Source organism: Oryctolagus cuniculus, chromosome 4, assembly GCF_051225735.1.
Source record: "Oryctolagus cuniculus isolate XC-2025 breed Fujian yellow rabbit chromosome 4, ASM5122573v1, whole genome shotgun sequence".
In the NCBI taxonomy this organism is placed as follows: domain Eukaryota; kingdom Metazoa; phylum Chordata; class Mammalia; order Lagomorpha; family Leporidae; genus Oryctolagus; species Oryctolagus cuniculus.
The window spans coordinates 167,371,493-167,386,579 of NC_142870.1; the positions used below are offsets into that span (position 1 = coordinate 167,371,493).

General features: G+C 43.8%; 1 protein-coding gene across 5 annotated transcripts in view; it reads right to left on the reverse strand.

Moving 5' to 3' along the window:
- Window positions 1-15,087, reverse strand: part of GADL1 (GAD like acidic amino acid decarboxylase 1) — a 190,991-nt gene that overhangs the window by 49,351 nt on the left and 126,553 nt on the right. For all 5 annotated transcript variants that reach the window (XM_070072897.2, XM_070072898.2, XM_089331210.1 and 2 more), the window contains one exon: window positions 8,950-9,039. In XM_070072897.2, coding sequence (XP_069928998.2) covers window positions 8,950-9,039 — 90 coding nt within the window. The remainder of the gene's footprint in view (window positions 1-8,949; window positions 9,040-15,087) is intronic.

Consider the following 15,087-nt stretch of genomic DNA (forward strand, 5'->3'; position numbering starts at 1 on the left):
GACCATTAGCTCACTGGTCCATCCTCCTTGCCAGTGAAACACAATCAGAATCCACGTGACTTCCTGGCGTGCTCTGACTGTCTTTTGGGCCCTTACCAGCTAGGATACAAGCAGAAGTTCCGAGATCTGTAGCACGCACACACACACACACAGACACCTCCTTAGGGTACCCAAAGTAAGGAAGCTAAAGATGATCCCAACCTGTGGAATTCTTGCCTCCTGCAACCCTCCTTTGGTTGGAGGAAATTTCTCCTCTCTCCCCTGTGCCTGTCTTGGCTCCCTCTATGGTCTCATCATGGGGCAGCTGAGGCTTTTGGAAAATATATGAAGAGACACATCCTCAGGCCACTTGAGTCCCAAGGTTGGAAAAAGGGAAAACCACGGGAACAAAATATATCTGTGTATCTCAGTTGTGTCTTTGCCACAAGGCTGCAGTCCTTAAGAAATGACAGTATGGCATGGTGAGCGTTCTCTGTCTCGTAGATGATACAGAGCTCAGGCATCCCTTAGAGCTACTGGTGGGGCACGGGTTGACCACAGATGGGCTGCATGGAGGCACAAAGTCTGAGGAGGGACATATCCTCATCCCGAGGAGCTGCCGGGGCCTTGTGTCCAGTAACAGGAAATCAAGGACCAAGGACCGATGAGTTTAGGTAACAGCTGTAAATAAAACTCCCGAAGGTCAGGTCCCATGGACAAATATAGAAAAAGCCAGAAAACATCCGGAGTGTCTCCTGTCCCTCGGGCAAAGAGATTCCGCACTCCCCCAGCCCACTTCCCCACACTCACACCGGGAGGCCTAAGAGGCTCCTTGACCTTCAACTGCGGAGTAACTCCCCAACAGAGCTGATTAAACCATGATGTCGGATCAATTGTGCATAATATCTCTACCTGAGAGAATGCTGAACAGAACAGCATTTAATCTTTGGTCTTGGTAACACGAGAAAGGAGCATGGAACATCTAAAAGACATAGGCAACTCATTAGTTGAAACATTTTTGAAATCTACAACCCAGCCACTATCAGAACAAGGGGGTCTGTAGAGCCACTCTCAGAAACACTCCACTGAAAAGGCACTCCTATGTTGGATGTTCCTTAAATATCAACTTTAAAGAAAGCGTAGGTTGAGAATGAGTGTTATCCACAAGACAATGGGATTTCTGAAGTATGCATTATAACTTTTTTTTTTTTTTTTTTTGGACAGGCAGAGTGGACAGTGAGAGAGAGAGAGACAGAGAGAAAGGTCTTCCTTTGCCGTTGGTTCACCCTCCAATGGCCGCTGCGGCCGGTGCACCGCGCTGATCTGAAGCCAGGAGCCAGGTGCTTCTCCTGGTCTCCCATGGGGTGCAGGGCCCAAGCACTTGGGCCATCCTCCACTGTACTCCCTGTTCACAGCAGAGAGCTGGCCTGGAAGAGGAGCAACTGGGACAGAATCCGGCACCCAGACCGGGACTAGAACCCGGTGTGCCAACGCCGCAAGGTGGAGGATTAGCCTATTGAGCCGCGGCGCCGGCCAAGAAAATAAAATTTTGACATCCTCATTTGTGAAATAAAAACACTGTCTTTTAAAAAATGTTTATTTTTAGTTATTTGAAAGGCAGAGAGACAGAGACAGAGATCTTCTGCTGATTCTCTCCCTAATCCCTACAACAGCTGGGGCTGGCCTGGAAGAGGGGCAACTGGGACAGAGTCCAGCGCCCCGACTGGGACTAGAACCCGGTGTGCTGGCACTGCAGGTGGAGGATTAGCCTATTGAGAAGCTGCGCTGGCCGCATTGTAACTTGTAAACAAAAGGTTAAAACAATCACATCTTCAAAATGTAAAACAAAATGTAAAAAACCCGAACTTCTACTGTTTTGAAGAAACAGACGTTTTGACTTCATAATCCAGTGATTAGTGATTGGTTATACCAATGTCACAAATGATGATCTGAAGAAAATCAGAATCAGAATTCTCAAAAATAAATGAAGAGGCCAGAGTTGCGGAGTGGCGGCTTAATGCTGGTGATGTCAGCATCCCACATCAGGTTCCAGCTGCCTGTCTGCTACTTCAGCTCCCTGCTAAGGCACCTGGGAAAACAGCAGAAGACGGACCAAGTGCTTGAGGCCTTGCCACCCACATAGGAGACACAGATGGAGTCCAGGCTCCTGACTTCAACCTGTCCCAGCTCTGGCCATTGCAGCCATTTGGGGAGTGAACCAGCAGATGGAAGATCTCTCTCTCTCTTTCTCTCTAATTGCTTTTCAAACAAAAACTCCAAAAATTCAGGAATTCTCACACACACATAAACACACACCAAAGAAATCTGCAAACACTGTATACGTATAAATGAGTCCAGATATTAGACGTGAACGAAGAACATTCAGGAAATAAACGGGACACGGCAAGGCACATGGAAGTGCAGTTTAAATTCCCAGGACGTGGCCTGCCTGTGAGCCCAACACAGAAACATACCCCACCCCACCCTGCTGACAGCCTCTTCTTCAAATGCTGTTTTTCATCAGTCATCTGGCAAGGAGAATACCAAATTCTCTCTAAAGATATCTGGGATATCATATGAAGTTATAGCATCAAATATGCAATAAGACAACCAGCCCATTCGACTATTGAGGAGAAAGGAGCCAGTTAAACATGACTAACATTAGCCACAAATCTACAGGCCAGCAAATAAAAATACAAACAACAACAACAAAACAGTTGAAATGACCACACAAAAAGACAGCTTGTGAGTTTCTTCTAAGAATGTAAATTTCAGGGCCTGTGCTTCCCCCTAGCAGGCTAAGCTTTTGCCTGAAGCACTGGCATCCCATGTGGGCGCCGGTTCGTGTCCTGGCTGCTCCTCTTCAAATACAGCTCTCTGCTATGGCCTAGGAAAGCAGCCGAGGATGGCCCAAGTGCTTGGGCCCCTGTATCAGCATGGGAGACCCAAAAGAGGCTCCTGTCTTGGCTTTGGATAGGCCCAGCTCTGGCCGTTGTCTCTTTCTCTCCTTCTCTCTATCTGTAACTCTAGCTCTCAAATAAATACAACCTTTAATAAAAGAAAATAAATTTTTCTGGTATAATGTAACATTATTTATGAAAAGTTGACAAAAGAGGAAATCTGCATCAGAACGTTGAGTAATGTTGAGGCAACACAAATGAATGGAATTTCCTGTTACATCCATGGGTCTCACATGTTTCCCAGTTTTGTTCCTTCTAGACTCACTCCCTCCTCCTCAGTATCTGGTCCCAGGGGAGCAGCTTCAGAAGAAACAAACAGGGATACACTGACTTCAGGCAGTCACTCCCGAGAGCAAGGGGTCTCCTACCCCCATGCTGGTAGCTCTCAGGAGCCCGAGGAAGGCTGTGGGGGCTCTCACTAGGAGCCATCAGATCCACTGTGAGAGACCTCTGAACTCAGCCTTGTGTACATAGGTTGTATTTTAATAAGGACATAGAGAGCAGTGAGAGGGAGGACAAATTATATACTGGATCTGAGAACACCATGGAGATTAAAAAGGCTTGCAAATGAATGGACTGAATATCACATAATCTGTATCTCCAAAGGAAACTTCCCTCTGGCATGAGATGAAAAGACTAGAACATCTAATAATTTAAAGTTACACTTAGAAATGTTCCTTTGTATAGTTTTAAATGCATATACTAGGGGCCAGCACTGTGGCATAGCAGATTAAGCCTCCACCTGCAGTGCTGGCATCCCTTGTGGGCACTGGTTTGAGTCCAGGCTACTCCACTTCAATCCAGCTCCCCGATAATGCACCTAGGAAAGCAGTGGAAGATGGCCCAAGTCCTTGGGCCCCTGAATCCATGTGGGAGACTTGGAAGAAGCTCCTAGTTCCTGGCTTCGGCCTGGCCCAGCCCTGGCTGTTATGGCCATTTGAGGAATGAACCAGCAGATGGAAGATTGATCTCTCTCTTTCTCTCTCTCTCTCTCCCTTCTCCCTCTGTAACTCTGACATTGAAATAAATAAATCTTTAAAAAAAAGAATTTATGTATCTATAAATATATAATTTTTCAAAATTATACAATGATCGCTGTTAAATAACTTTTATCCTTTGAAGTATTCTAATATATAATTTTGGAACAGATTTTAATTGTGTAGGCACCATAAATTGTATCATAAAATTTAACCCATTCCCTGTAGATAAATATTTAGTTTTTTAAATTTTTTGGTAGTTTAGATAAAAGCCATGAATGTAATAAGTAGCTTGTCTCTATATATAATGAGTAACTATTTCAAAAGTATACATTTCTTGAAGTGAAATTTCTAGAAGAAAATCTATGCAAACCTGAGGTATTTGGTACATTTTATAAAGTTGCTCTTCCGAAAAATAGTACAAATGTATGAGCCCACAAGTAACTAACTGGTCAAAATCTACTGACACTCTAGCCAACACTTGACGTCAACATTAAAACTATATTAATCTGGGACCGGCATTGTGGCGTAGCAGGTAAAGACACAGCCTGTGATGCTGGCATCCCATATGGGTCCTGGTTTGAGTTCTGGCTGCTCCACTTGCGATCTAGCTCCCTGCTAATGGCCTGGGAAAGTGGTGGAAGTTGGCCCAAGTGCTTCAAATCCTACACCCATGTGTGAGACCCAGAAAAACTCCTGGCTTTAATCTGGCCCAGCACTGGCCATTGCAGTCATTTGGGGAGTGAACCAGCAGATGGAAGATCTCTCTCTCTCTCTTTCTCTCTCTGTAAATATGCCCTTCAAATAAATACAATGGACTTTTAAAAAAGAAAACTCCATTAATTTGCCAATTTGATTAATGAAGATTATTCATCACCTAGTTCTTAACATGTTTCTTGACAAGTAGGGAAATCAAGGGAAAGAATCTTTCTTCAGAGCTTCCCCGAGAGCTGTGCACCATTTGTGAGAATGACGTCACCAACACCACACCATTCCTGTTATGCGTATCAACGTCACCTGCATAGTTTCATCTGCAATCCTGGCCCCCATTCCCTGTGTTTCTCAGGGAAACACACATCACATCCTTACTCCTTCCTAGCATTTCTAGAATGCAACAAATATTTTGGTTATAAGCTTATTTCTTCTTCATGTTACATGTAAGCTCTTATGTTGCCTTTTACTGTGTGTACAGGAGGTCACACTGTTTATCGACTTCAGTTTAGGAAAGGAGAGCGAACACTGAGGATATTTACTATGAAAAGTGGCCCTTCCGTCTGCGGAGGCTGAGAACTGCTGCTGTCAGAAAAAGAATTTTCGGGCAGGGCTGTGATGATAAAGCAGAGTCAGAGGTAGGACTGTGCCAAGAGCAAAGGAACTGAGATGGAAAAGGAGATGGCAGGAGGCAGAGAGACAGGAGAGAGACAACCACCATCTAGACAGGAAAGTAATGAAGACCTAGGGTACCGTAATGCCTGAAAGACTCAAAAGAAGAGCATTTTATGGAGGACATCTTCAAAAGAGAAGTCACTGGGACTTGGTGGTTGATTGCAGTACCTGAGTGTTGTTACTGCAGAGTGATTGTGTTCCCTAAAACAGTCTCGCACCCGTACACACACATGGCGAGCCACACAGGCACTTATCCACTCACGCTCTCAGATTCATTACCAAAAAGTCTATTCCCTTCTGCTGCCAAGAGGAAGACTTATCACACCATTGATTCTGAAATCTGACAGTGCAGCCTGACACTCGTCTGCATCGGAGGGGCAGAGCCACACTCGGCTTATTTATCTGTTTGTGATTCTCCATCCAAGATAAACCCGGAAATAAATTTCAAGTGGGCTTTAAGTAAACTCCAGCTTATAAATCTTACACTTGCATTCTCACAGTACAGCAAGCATAAAACCACAGAGATCAACAATAGATATGTATGCCTCCCTCCCCCCTTGCCAAATTCACGCCCACGCCCACACAGAGCAAGAAGAAAAATGAGAAACCGAGAACCTGAGGACCAACGACAATTTGTCTTCATCGCACATTTTCACAAGAAGCAACTGCAACAATTAATATGGTATAATCCCGGACCAGGCAGAGGAACCGTGGTCCCAAATGTCAGAAATACATTTCCAATTTGAAGAGATGGAGACTCCCGAATATTAAACGTAAGAGAATTAATAGTAGCAAATACTGGGGGCTAAAGAGAGTGTCTCAAATTATGTTTAACCTCCCATTAATTATGAAGATTTTATAGTTTTTTTTTTAATATTCTTCTTTAATTTCAAATTTTCTGAGGATAGGAAATAAAGGGAGGATGAGTCAAGATATTCTGGAAAAAAAAAAAAGAGACTACCCTACCTAGTTATCCTGATCTTTGTGCCACACCATCGAGTCAGCAAGGCATAAATACCTTGTTCTTTCTTTCTTTTCTGAGCAATCAGAAAGAGATTTTAACTGAGGGACAAAAGTGGGAGCGCTGTCTCTCCCAGATTGAAGCATTTTCTCTCCTCATCTGATCAAAGAGTGTCTGTTGGGTCCCATCAAGGTGAAAAATCTTCCTCTAAACCTCCCCACTAAATGACTACCTTCTCACACTGTCTAGGTCTGTGTGTATGTGTGTGTGTGTGTTTTACATACCATCTCAGATGTATTTTTTTTTTTTGACAGGCAGAGTGGACAGTGAGAGAGAGAGATGGAGAGAAAGGTCTTTCTTTGCCGTTGGTTCATCCTCCAATGGCCGCCATGGCCAGCGCGCTGCAGCTGGCGCACCGCGCTGATCCGATGGCAGGAGTCAGGTACTTCTCCTGGTCTCCCATGGGGTGCAGGGCCCAAGCACTTGGGCCATCCTCCACTGCACTCCCTGGCCACAGCAGAGAGCTGGCCTGGAAGAGGGGCAACCGGGACAGAATCCGGTGCCCTGACCGGGACTAGAACCCGGTGTGCCAGTGCCGCTAGGTGGAGGATTAGCCTAGTGAGCCGCGGCGCCGGTCTCAGATGTATTCTTAAGCACTTTCCTGTTTGCAATGTGCGACGGAAATACAAGACAAACCCCAAGGCCTGTGTTAACTGCCTGAAATGGGTAATGAAGGGCTTAGTAGGCAAAGGCTCAGATAACACCATCCATTGATCCCCATCTTGGCTACCTGGTCTCAGGTTTAGAAACAGGAAGGATTTTTACATATTGGTCATCTTTATTTTACAGTATAGGAGCTTTAATGAGCAACAAATAATCAAAAAGTGACCTGAAAGTAAAAGGACCTGATGCCAGGTGAGACAACACAGGTAGCCCTGGCTTAACAGTCATGCAAAGTCCTCTTCCGCAGAATAAGTCTACAGCCACAATTCTAAGGTCTCTGCCGTGGAAGGCAAGGCCCCAGGACTCTACTGCTGCTCTCAGCTCACCTTCCATTACTGCGCTTTGCACCCCTGCTTTGAATCACCCCCTCCTCTCCCGAAGCTCTGAGTCTCCAAGCTATTTCTGATATTTCACAATTGTTCCCGACTGGCATCCACTTATCGTCCAAAGCTCTCTCTGGTGTCACACAAAGGGGTGGGAACCTCTTCTCTTGGCTTGCTCTGCAAACAGGGTTTAGTCTTTCCATGTAAGCACTTGCTAATTACCTGGTAACTTTCTCTTTACTCATTACCTCCCTGAACAGGTGCTTTTCTATGGTGTAAAATCTGCTCAGACAATCAGTGCTTTTCTCCCTGAGAGGAGAGAGGGGTTTGCAGCCAGAGCTTTTGTCCCCAGGGTGGGGGAGTCAACTGCACTTACCTTGAGAGGCAAGCTACAAGGTGAGGAAGAATGTGGGGGGCAATCCGGACTAGACTGAGTTACTGGAATTAAGACTTATTCTATGCATCTGCTCTCCCACAATATGGTGCTGGGAGAGAAGTAAACAGCTTCCGCACAGCTGCCTCCAGTTCAACCAATAAACTGTAGGACTTGCTCCTGATTGGAGAGCAGCATACTCGGCGTGTGGGCAGCCGAGTTAGGATTGGCGGAGGAGGACTATAAAGGAGGAGAGAGACGGCATGCACCAGGAACATCTAAGGGGAACATCTAAGGGAACACCTGTGCAGCCCCCGAGAGAGCCGGCCGGCGGTGTGCCGCTCCCCTGCGGAAGTGGGGAATGTGGCCAGGGGGAACTGCCCTTCCACGGAGGTGGAAGGGATAGTAGCCAACCCGGGAAGAACCAGCAGCAAACCCGGGGAGGGCCGAGCAGACGAAAGAACAGCGCAGGGTCCAGTGTCGCTCCTCCACGAAGAGGGGGAGCGACAGAAGAAGTCTAACTTGGATGGTGCCAATCTATCCCACGCTCATGCTATGCACCAAGGCCACATAATCCCCAAAGGAGTCCCTGCAGTTCTTTTCCTGTAGGGCAGTGGGAGACGCGGTGTGGATGCAGGAGATTTCATAGTTCTAGGGATTTAGATGGGCAGGGCACACTAGGCGAGGTGTGGAAGAGACACAAGCAAGTGCTAGGACTCTTCATTCTGAATTGTCAGCTTTCAACAGCTGCATGCAAACACATCTAGTTATCAGGTGAAATCCATTGTTGGCTTCTCTTCCCCTTTGCTTCATGGAAGTCCTTTGGGTATAAGACACAGGGCCTTTGTTGTTGAAGAGCACAGAGTGCCAGATTCAGATTTTTACCACTATTTCCAGGCAAGGTGACACAACAGTCACAGGGGAACAATAGTAGAGCTGAAAAACGCAGCCATTCAGCATACAACTGTAACCTTATGTCCTATTTCCAGATCATACTTTCTCAAGTGCACTGTGCATCAAAACTTCTATTCAACTCTACAACTATCTTGCAGACCATACAATTGTTTTGAATTTGCACATGTGTCAACGTGTTCATTTGCTAAGGGTAAACAGTGTCAACAAGTGTTTGATTTGTCACTGGTTTTTAACACAGTAGGAGCTACCTGGAAATCTTCAAGAGGCACTAGCAAGCATAGACTTGTTTATAGGATCAACAGACAATGGACAATGACTCCTTTTCATAAGAAAAAGATTTACTTGCACTCACCAAATTGAGTTTTGCCCAGAATTCCGGTCCTTCTTCCATCTCTCTGAGGCTCGGTGGAATGTACCAAAAGCAAATGTTGGCATATTCAGGCTGAGATTTAAGAACATTTGAAAATCATTTTGTTACTCTAAGATTTATCTTCAAAGGCAAGTCAACAAATAGTGCTTAAACTCTTAGCTAGTCTTTAAGAGTTGTCATGTGTATAGAACTTTGATAACAAATTGAAATCTTACGTAGTAGATATCCAGTCTACCTAAATTCTGATAACAGTTTGTTGGAAAATTTTTCTTCTCCATTATGTGCACTAAAGGGTTCTCTTCTCCTTAGGTAAAGGATGATCACACACCAGAAAAAAAAAAAAAAAAAAAAAAAAAAAAAACGATAAGAGAGTTGACTCAACCCAGCGCTCACAACAGTTTACACCTGATATACAGACACGCTCCTCGATGCTCTATTCTCTCACCTCACTGATCTGATCCTTACAGTATTTCTTACACTGCCCTATCCTTCCCATGATTCCTCCTATGCTGTCAGCAAACAAAACTGGCCTCTTTTGCCAGCTCCATCTGACCATTGAAAAGCCCCTGTGAGTTGAGAGCACCATGACATGTGTGGCCCTTGTTCAGAAGCACTGCTGGAATCCAAGCACCTGCTGCTTTGGAAAACAAAGGAAATCGCCTTCGCTCATGGCTTTCCAACATCAGAAAGGATGTGAACTGCTTGGGGGCGGGGAGCGTGTGCAAAATGTACATTCTCAGTTCCTGTTTCAGAATGCTCAGAGTCTGATTAAGTCCATCTCAGAAAACACATTTATGAAGCATGGCAGACAGTTCTGAAGTGGGTAGGGCATGCTCTGTGTCCAAGAAACTGATCTAAACTAAGTGGCCATAGTGGCCATAGCCCTGTCATCTGCCCTACTAATCTGTTGTTCTACTGAGATTCTCATTGGGTTAAACAAGAAATAGAATTCTAGAACAGACTACAGCCCAAGCCATTACCATAGAGACAAGGCTTTGTCCTCCCTGGGCAAAATCATACAGGCAGTCACAGACTGATCACCATCAGTCACCTTCAATGATCAGATGGTTGGGGGGTTCACAAATTATACACATGGACTTGTATTCAGGAAAAATTTGGGGCCACACACACCTTCCTCATTTGCTGCTGACAGTATTTGAAGTGCTTTCTAGTTTCCACCACAAACACGGGGAAAAGCCAATGTTGTAATAGTCTTCAATAACCATCACAATTCTGCTTCAGTGTCTGCATCATGGGTCAATGTATTCCAAAAAGCAGAAACAGCTATCATCTCATAGCTTAACATCAAGATGAGCACTAAATAGAGTTTTGATTTTAGTGGATTTTAAATCACCCGTGAATGCCCTGAAGTATTTCCAGCTCAACAAGTTCTTGATCTGATCATCCTTTCACCTTTGAAATTTTTAACATTCTTATTAGATTTGACAAAAAAAAAAGAGCCACGAGTCTTCAGAATAGTTAAAAAATGAAGTATTATGTAATTCAACTCAATTTCAACAACACTTATGAGACTACAGAAACGTTGACAAATCTACACAATTTATACTCGAATCTCTGATTTATAATTGATTTGGTTTCTGTAAAACAGAATACACTGGGCTTCAAATTCTCTGATCAATTAATGTGAATCAATCTTTTCAAGTAAAAAGTAACTATGACTGATTTGAAAGTAGAAATAATAGTGATTATCTTTTACTCCATTTTAGGAATTTATATCAAAGAGGATCTTTATCCAGATGTCACAAATGTTGGTTATCAATTTATAGTCGTTCAGTCTAAATACACCCTTTCTTGGTGTCCTACAATAATGGAATTAGACTCCGATATTTCTCCCTTGTGATCTGGTCCAGTCTTGGACCTTTGCAGCAGAGGATGTTGGAGGGACAATAAAGAAGGGATGACTCTTCCTGGGTTGCTGTGCACACTGCCTGGGTTGCCCACTGACTCTTTGCTTCATCTCAGCAGTGCTGGATACCCCGGGGCCCCTAGCACACCTCCCCCACAGGAGACTGGCAGCAGGTGGGGCCCACAGATGACTTTTCCTTTCACAATCCCCTCAGACGGTTCCCCAGGGGAGTGACAACACACAGACACTTTGCCTTGAATGAGTGGTTTGAAGTGAGGTCTCAGGTGTGGGCCTCCCTGCAGTTGTCTTTGGTCAACACTCCTTAGGGTCAAATTCTAGCAAGCCCCACCAATGTGGATCCTCAGTGGCATTTTCTGCCACCTGTGTGTCACAGCTGAGTTCACTGTCTCCAGAGATGTCTGGATTGCAGCTCTGGGTGGTAGTGGCTTCCTCCTTAAAAGCTCTCCCCCAGTCCTTGGGAGGGTGGCTGCCCCCTCTGCTGTCCATTACTGTATACTTTGGGGTCTCTTTCTCTCCTATGAGGCAACCCCACCAGGACTCTAACCACCTGTGAATGTTACACTCTCTAACTTCAGATTGCTATTCTGTTTCTGTCTGAATGATCCCGGATGGATTCCTCCTCAAATCTCTTATCACTTTCCATTTCCATGAAAGGATCATAAAATATTCTACAACATAACTATCTGGAATGCTACGCTCTGCACTTCACGAGTTAGGACCTAGGCCCTTCAAATGTGTTGCTTTTAGTATGTTTGTATGTGGGTATTTTTGGAAGTGACACATCTGGGATCCCTTTTGTCTAAACATTCATTTCTAGAATGAAATGGCTTCAGTGCTATGACATTTGAATGTTCCCAGAGCCTTTCTGACACTTCATTCCATTGGGAGAAATTTGATGGTCCATTTGGTGAAATTTTCCCAAGGTTTTAAGAATTAGAAAGAACCTGCCTTCGTTGCATCACCAAGAACATAATTAAATTTCTCATGTATCTCCACCTCTGTAGCTTCTACTTTATATTAGCAACTTTCTTCAAGAGGTAGTAAGGCACTAATGAGTATTGTCAGAGTAGAACCACTCAAATGCCATGTAATTTTAATTCACTCCATGTGTGAAAGCATGAAGTTTGTGTGCTGATGGAGCACACTTGGTTTGTGTTCTCCAAAAATCATGACACTAGGAAGGCATAAAAAGGAATTGAAATATCCACTGAGGAGCACAAAGCACCTGCAGCAGCAAGTGCATTGTCACAATCTTTTGAAATTAATGAAGATGTAGGGAAGTGCCATTAAAGAAAAGATGGGTACATTCTATCCTGGCTTTTCAATAGGGAAAGAATAGATACATTACAAGGTACTTTGACGTTAGTTCTAGGAAGGATTGTTGACCAAATAATGTAAGACCACTTGGGAAAGAAAGCAATGGTCACTAAGGAGTAGCAGCTCACATGGCCTAAAACTGTATCCTATTTTTTTAAAAAGAAAAAATAATGCCTCTCCCTTGCTTACCAAGTAATTAGACCTGAACAACAGTAATAAAAAAATCAAACCTAGCACTATGCATTTTACAAGTATGAAGGTAGAATCCAGCAGATTCAATCAATCGTGGAAATATAGAATGGGGAAAAGCTTGCATCGTGGATTTTAGTTGACTTCAAGCTCATAGGTTCTAAATATAAGATTGGAATATTGAAAATGTCCAAAGGCAGCAATGAATAACACAAAAAGGCTGGAAATTGGAACTACAAGGATACAGGCTTGAAATCCAGCTTCTCATATCTCTGCTTGTTCAAGTGTTGAATAATTCTATATTTCTGCTTCTTAAACAATAGAGTGCCGATGATATTATCTGTTCATTGCTTTGGCTTGGTGAGTAAAGATTTATTGATTTTTTTTATCTTATTAATTTATTTCCAGTATTTATAACATATCTCATGCGCAGCAGTCACTCTATAAGTTCTGGGACTATTATTTGAGCCTATTTTGAGAGAAAGAGATGTTCTTTTCAAGTGGATAAATAGACTCATCCAAATGTGTATTGGGAGGCAGTACTGTGGCACAGACGAATAAGTGGCTGCCTGAGATTCCAGCATGCCATACCAGAGCACTGGTTCAAGTCCCGGCTGCTCTACCTCCAATTCAGCTCCCTGCTAATGCAGGTAGGAAAGCAAAGGAAGGTGGCCCCTGCCACCCATGTGAGAGACCCAGATGGAATTCCTGGCTCCTGGTTTTGATCTGGCCTAGCCCCAACCATTGTGGCCAGATGGAGAGTGAACCAGGGGATAGAAGATCTCTCTCTGTCATTCCCTCTCTTCCTGTCACTCTAGCTTTCAAAAAATTAAATAAATCTTTTAAATCTGTATTAGATTTATCACTATATTAATTTCTGGGTGCCATATTTGATGGGAAACATTAAAAAGCCAGAGTACTCGTAGAACAGGACTTAATGAGCAGAATTTTCTGTTATACATATCAGAGTAGGCATCGAGATGAGAAAATGACTTCTGCTGTGGATTTGCCTCCAGGGACTCAGAGACCAGTCATGGAGCTCGGTACCAGCAGTGAACTTGCAATGGAGTAAGCATTGCCACAGAAGAAATTCCTGGTAATCCAAGAACTATTCCTGGCCAAAGGAATACTGCACCTGTAGAGATTAGTGTGGTAAAGGGGACGGCGAGTACTTAGAATGAATAGAGGACAGGGTGTGCAGAGAGAAGGGAACCTGAAAGTGGAGCTGCAAACCACTTCACTAGGGGCTTCTTCATACGCAGTGCCAGGCAGTCTGAGTTTGATGCTAGAGGCAAAGTAGAATCACTGGACAGTCACACTCCGGAAGAGATCTCCCTGGAGGAGCTGTGGGCCAATGGGTTGGCAGGGTGTAAGAATGGGAGACAAGTTGAGAGACCTAAGCGATGATTCCTGAGACAGTGGCTTTGGCAGTAGAGAAAGTATCCGGAATACAGTAAGGGCAAAGGAAAGGGAGACGGAGAAGAAACCCCAAGGTTCGTGCATGAATGGCCTACTGCAGTTTTAATGATCCAGGGGAAGAGGTAGGCTACTGCATTTTCAATTTCAACTTTAGAAATGGTGAGTTTGTCAGAGGGCTTCCATAGCCTTGGAAACTCATGACTGGAGCATAGGGAGATTACTGATGCCATAGACAGGAGTGTCAATTTGTAAAGTCAACAACAGGAGTCACTGTGCACTTACTCCTCATGTAGGATCTCTGTCCTTAGTGTGCTGTACATTGAGACTTAATGCTATAATGAGTACTCAAACAGTATATTTCACTTTGTGTTTCTATTGGGGTGCAAACTGTTGAAATATTTACTTAATGCATACTAAACTGATCTTCTGTAAAAAAAAAAAAAAAGAAAGAAATTATCAATTCCCAACTTGACTCTCACTGGGATTAGACATGACAATAGGTCTGATCTGATTTCATCATCATTTAAAAAAATCATCTATTATTTTTCACTTTATGTTTCTGTGTGGGAGCAAACTGTTGAAATCCTTACTTAATGTAAACTAAGCTGATCTTCTGTATATTAATATAATCAAAAATGAATCTTGATGTGAATGGAAGGGGAGAGAGAGTGGGAAAGGGGAGGGTTGTGGGTGGGAGGGACAGTATGGGGGGGAAGCCATTGTAATCCATAAGTCGTACTTTGGAAATTTATATTCATTAAATAAAAGTTAAAAAAAAAAAGAAATGGTGAGTTTGCATTGCCTGTGGAACCCCAGCGAAGATTCCAGGACACACTGTATATAAACTACTAGCACTCGGGAGCACTTGGGAGTCAAGGATGGCGAGTACCTTGAGGCTATTGATGGCAAAGCTGTGGCTGTGCTTAGACACGCTGGGGAGACTACATGGGCAGAATGAAGGACTGAGAGTGAGAGACTGGGAAGGAATCCTTGAGTGGCTCCTCAGATGATGACACTGGAACAAAAAATCTGGGAAGAAAAAGTTCCCCATAAAGGAGAAAAATTAGAGGAAGAAAGCCATAGAAACCAAGACAAGAGAACACTTCACGATGGGTGGAGTGGGTAACAGTGTAACATGCTGCAGCGTGCAGCAAGATGAAGATTAATCAAGGTGCGTCGGAGTTAGCAATTAAGAGGTTTCTGTGATTTAATAAAACTGTATTACAAGATAACTGTGTGAGATAAATCACAATGTGCTTGATACATATTAATAGTAAGGTTCAATAACTATTAGAACGTGAATAATT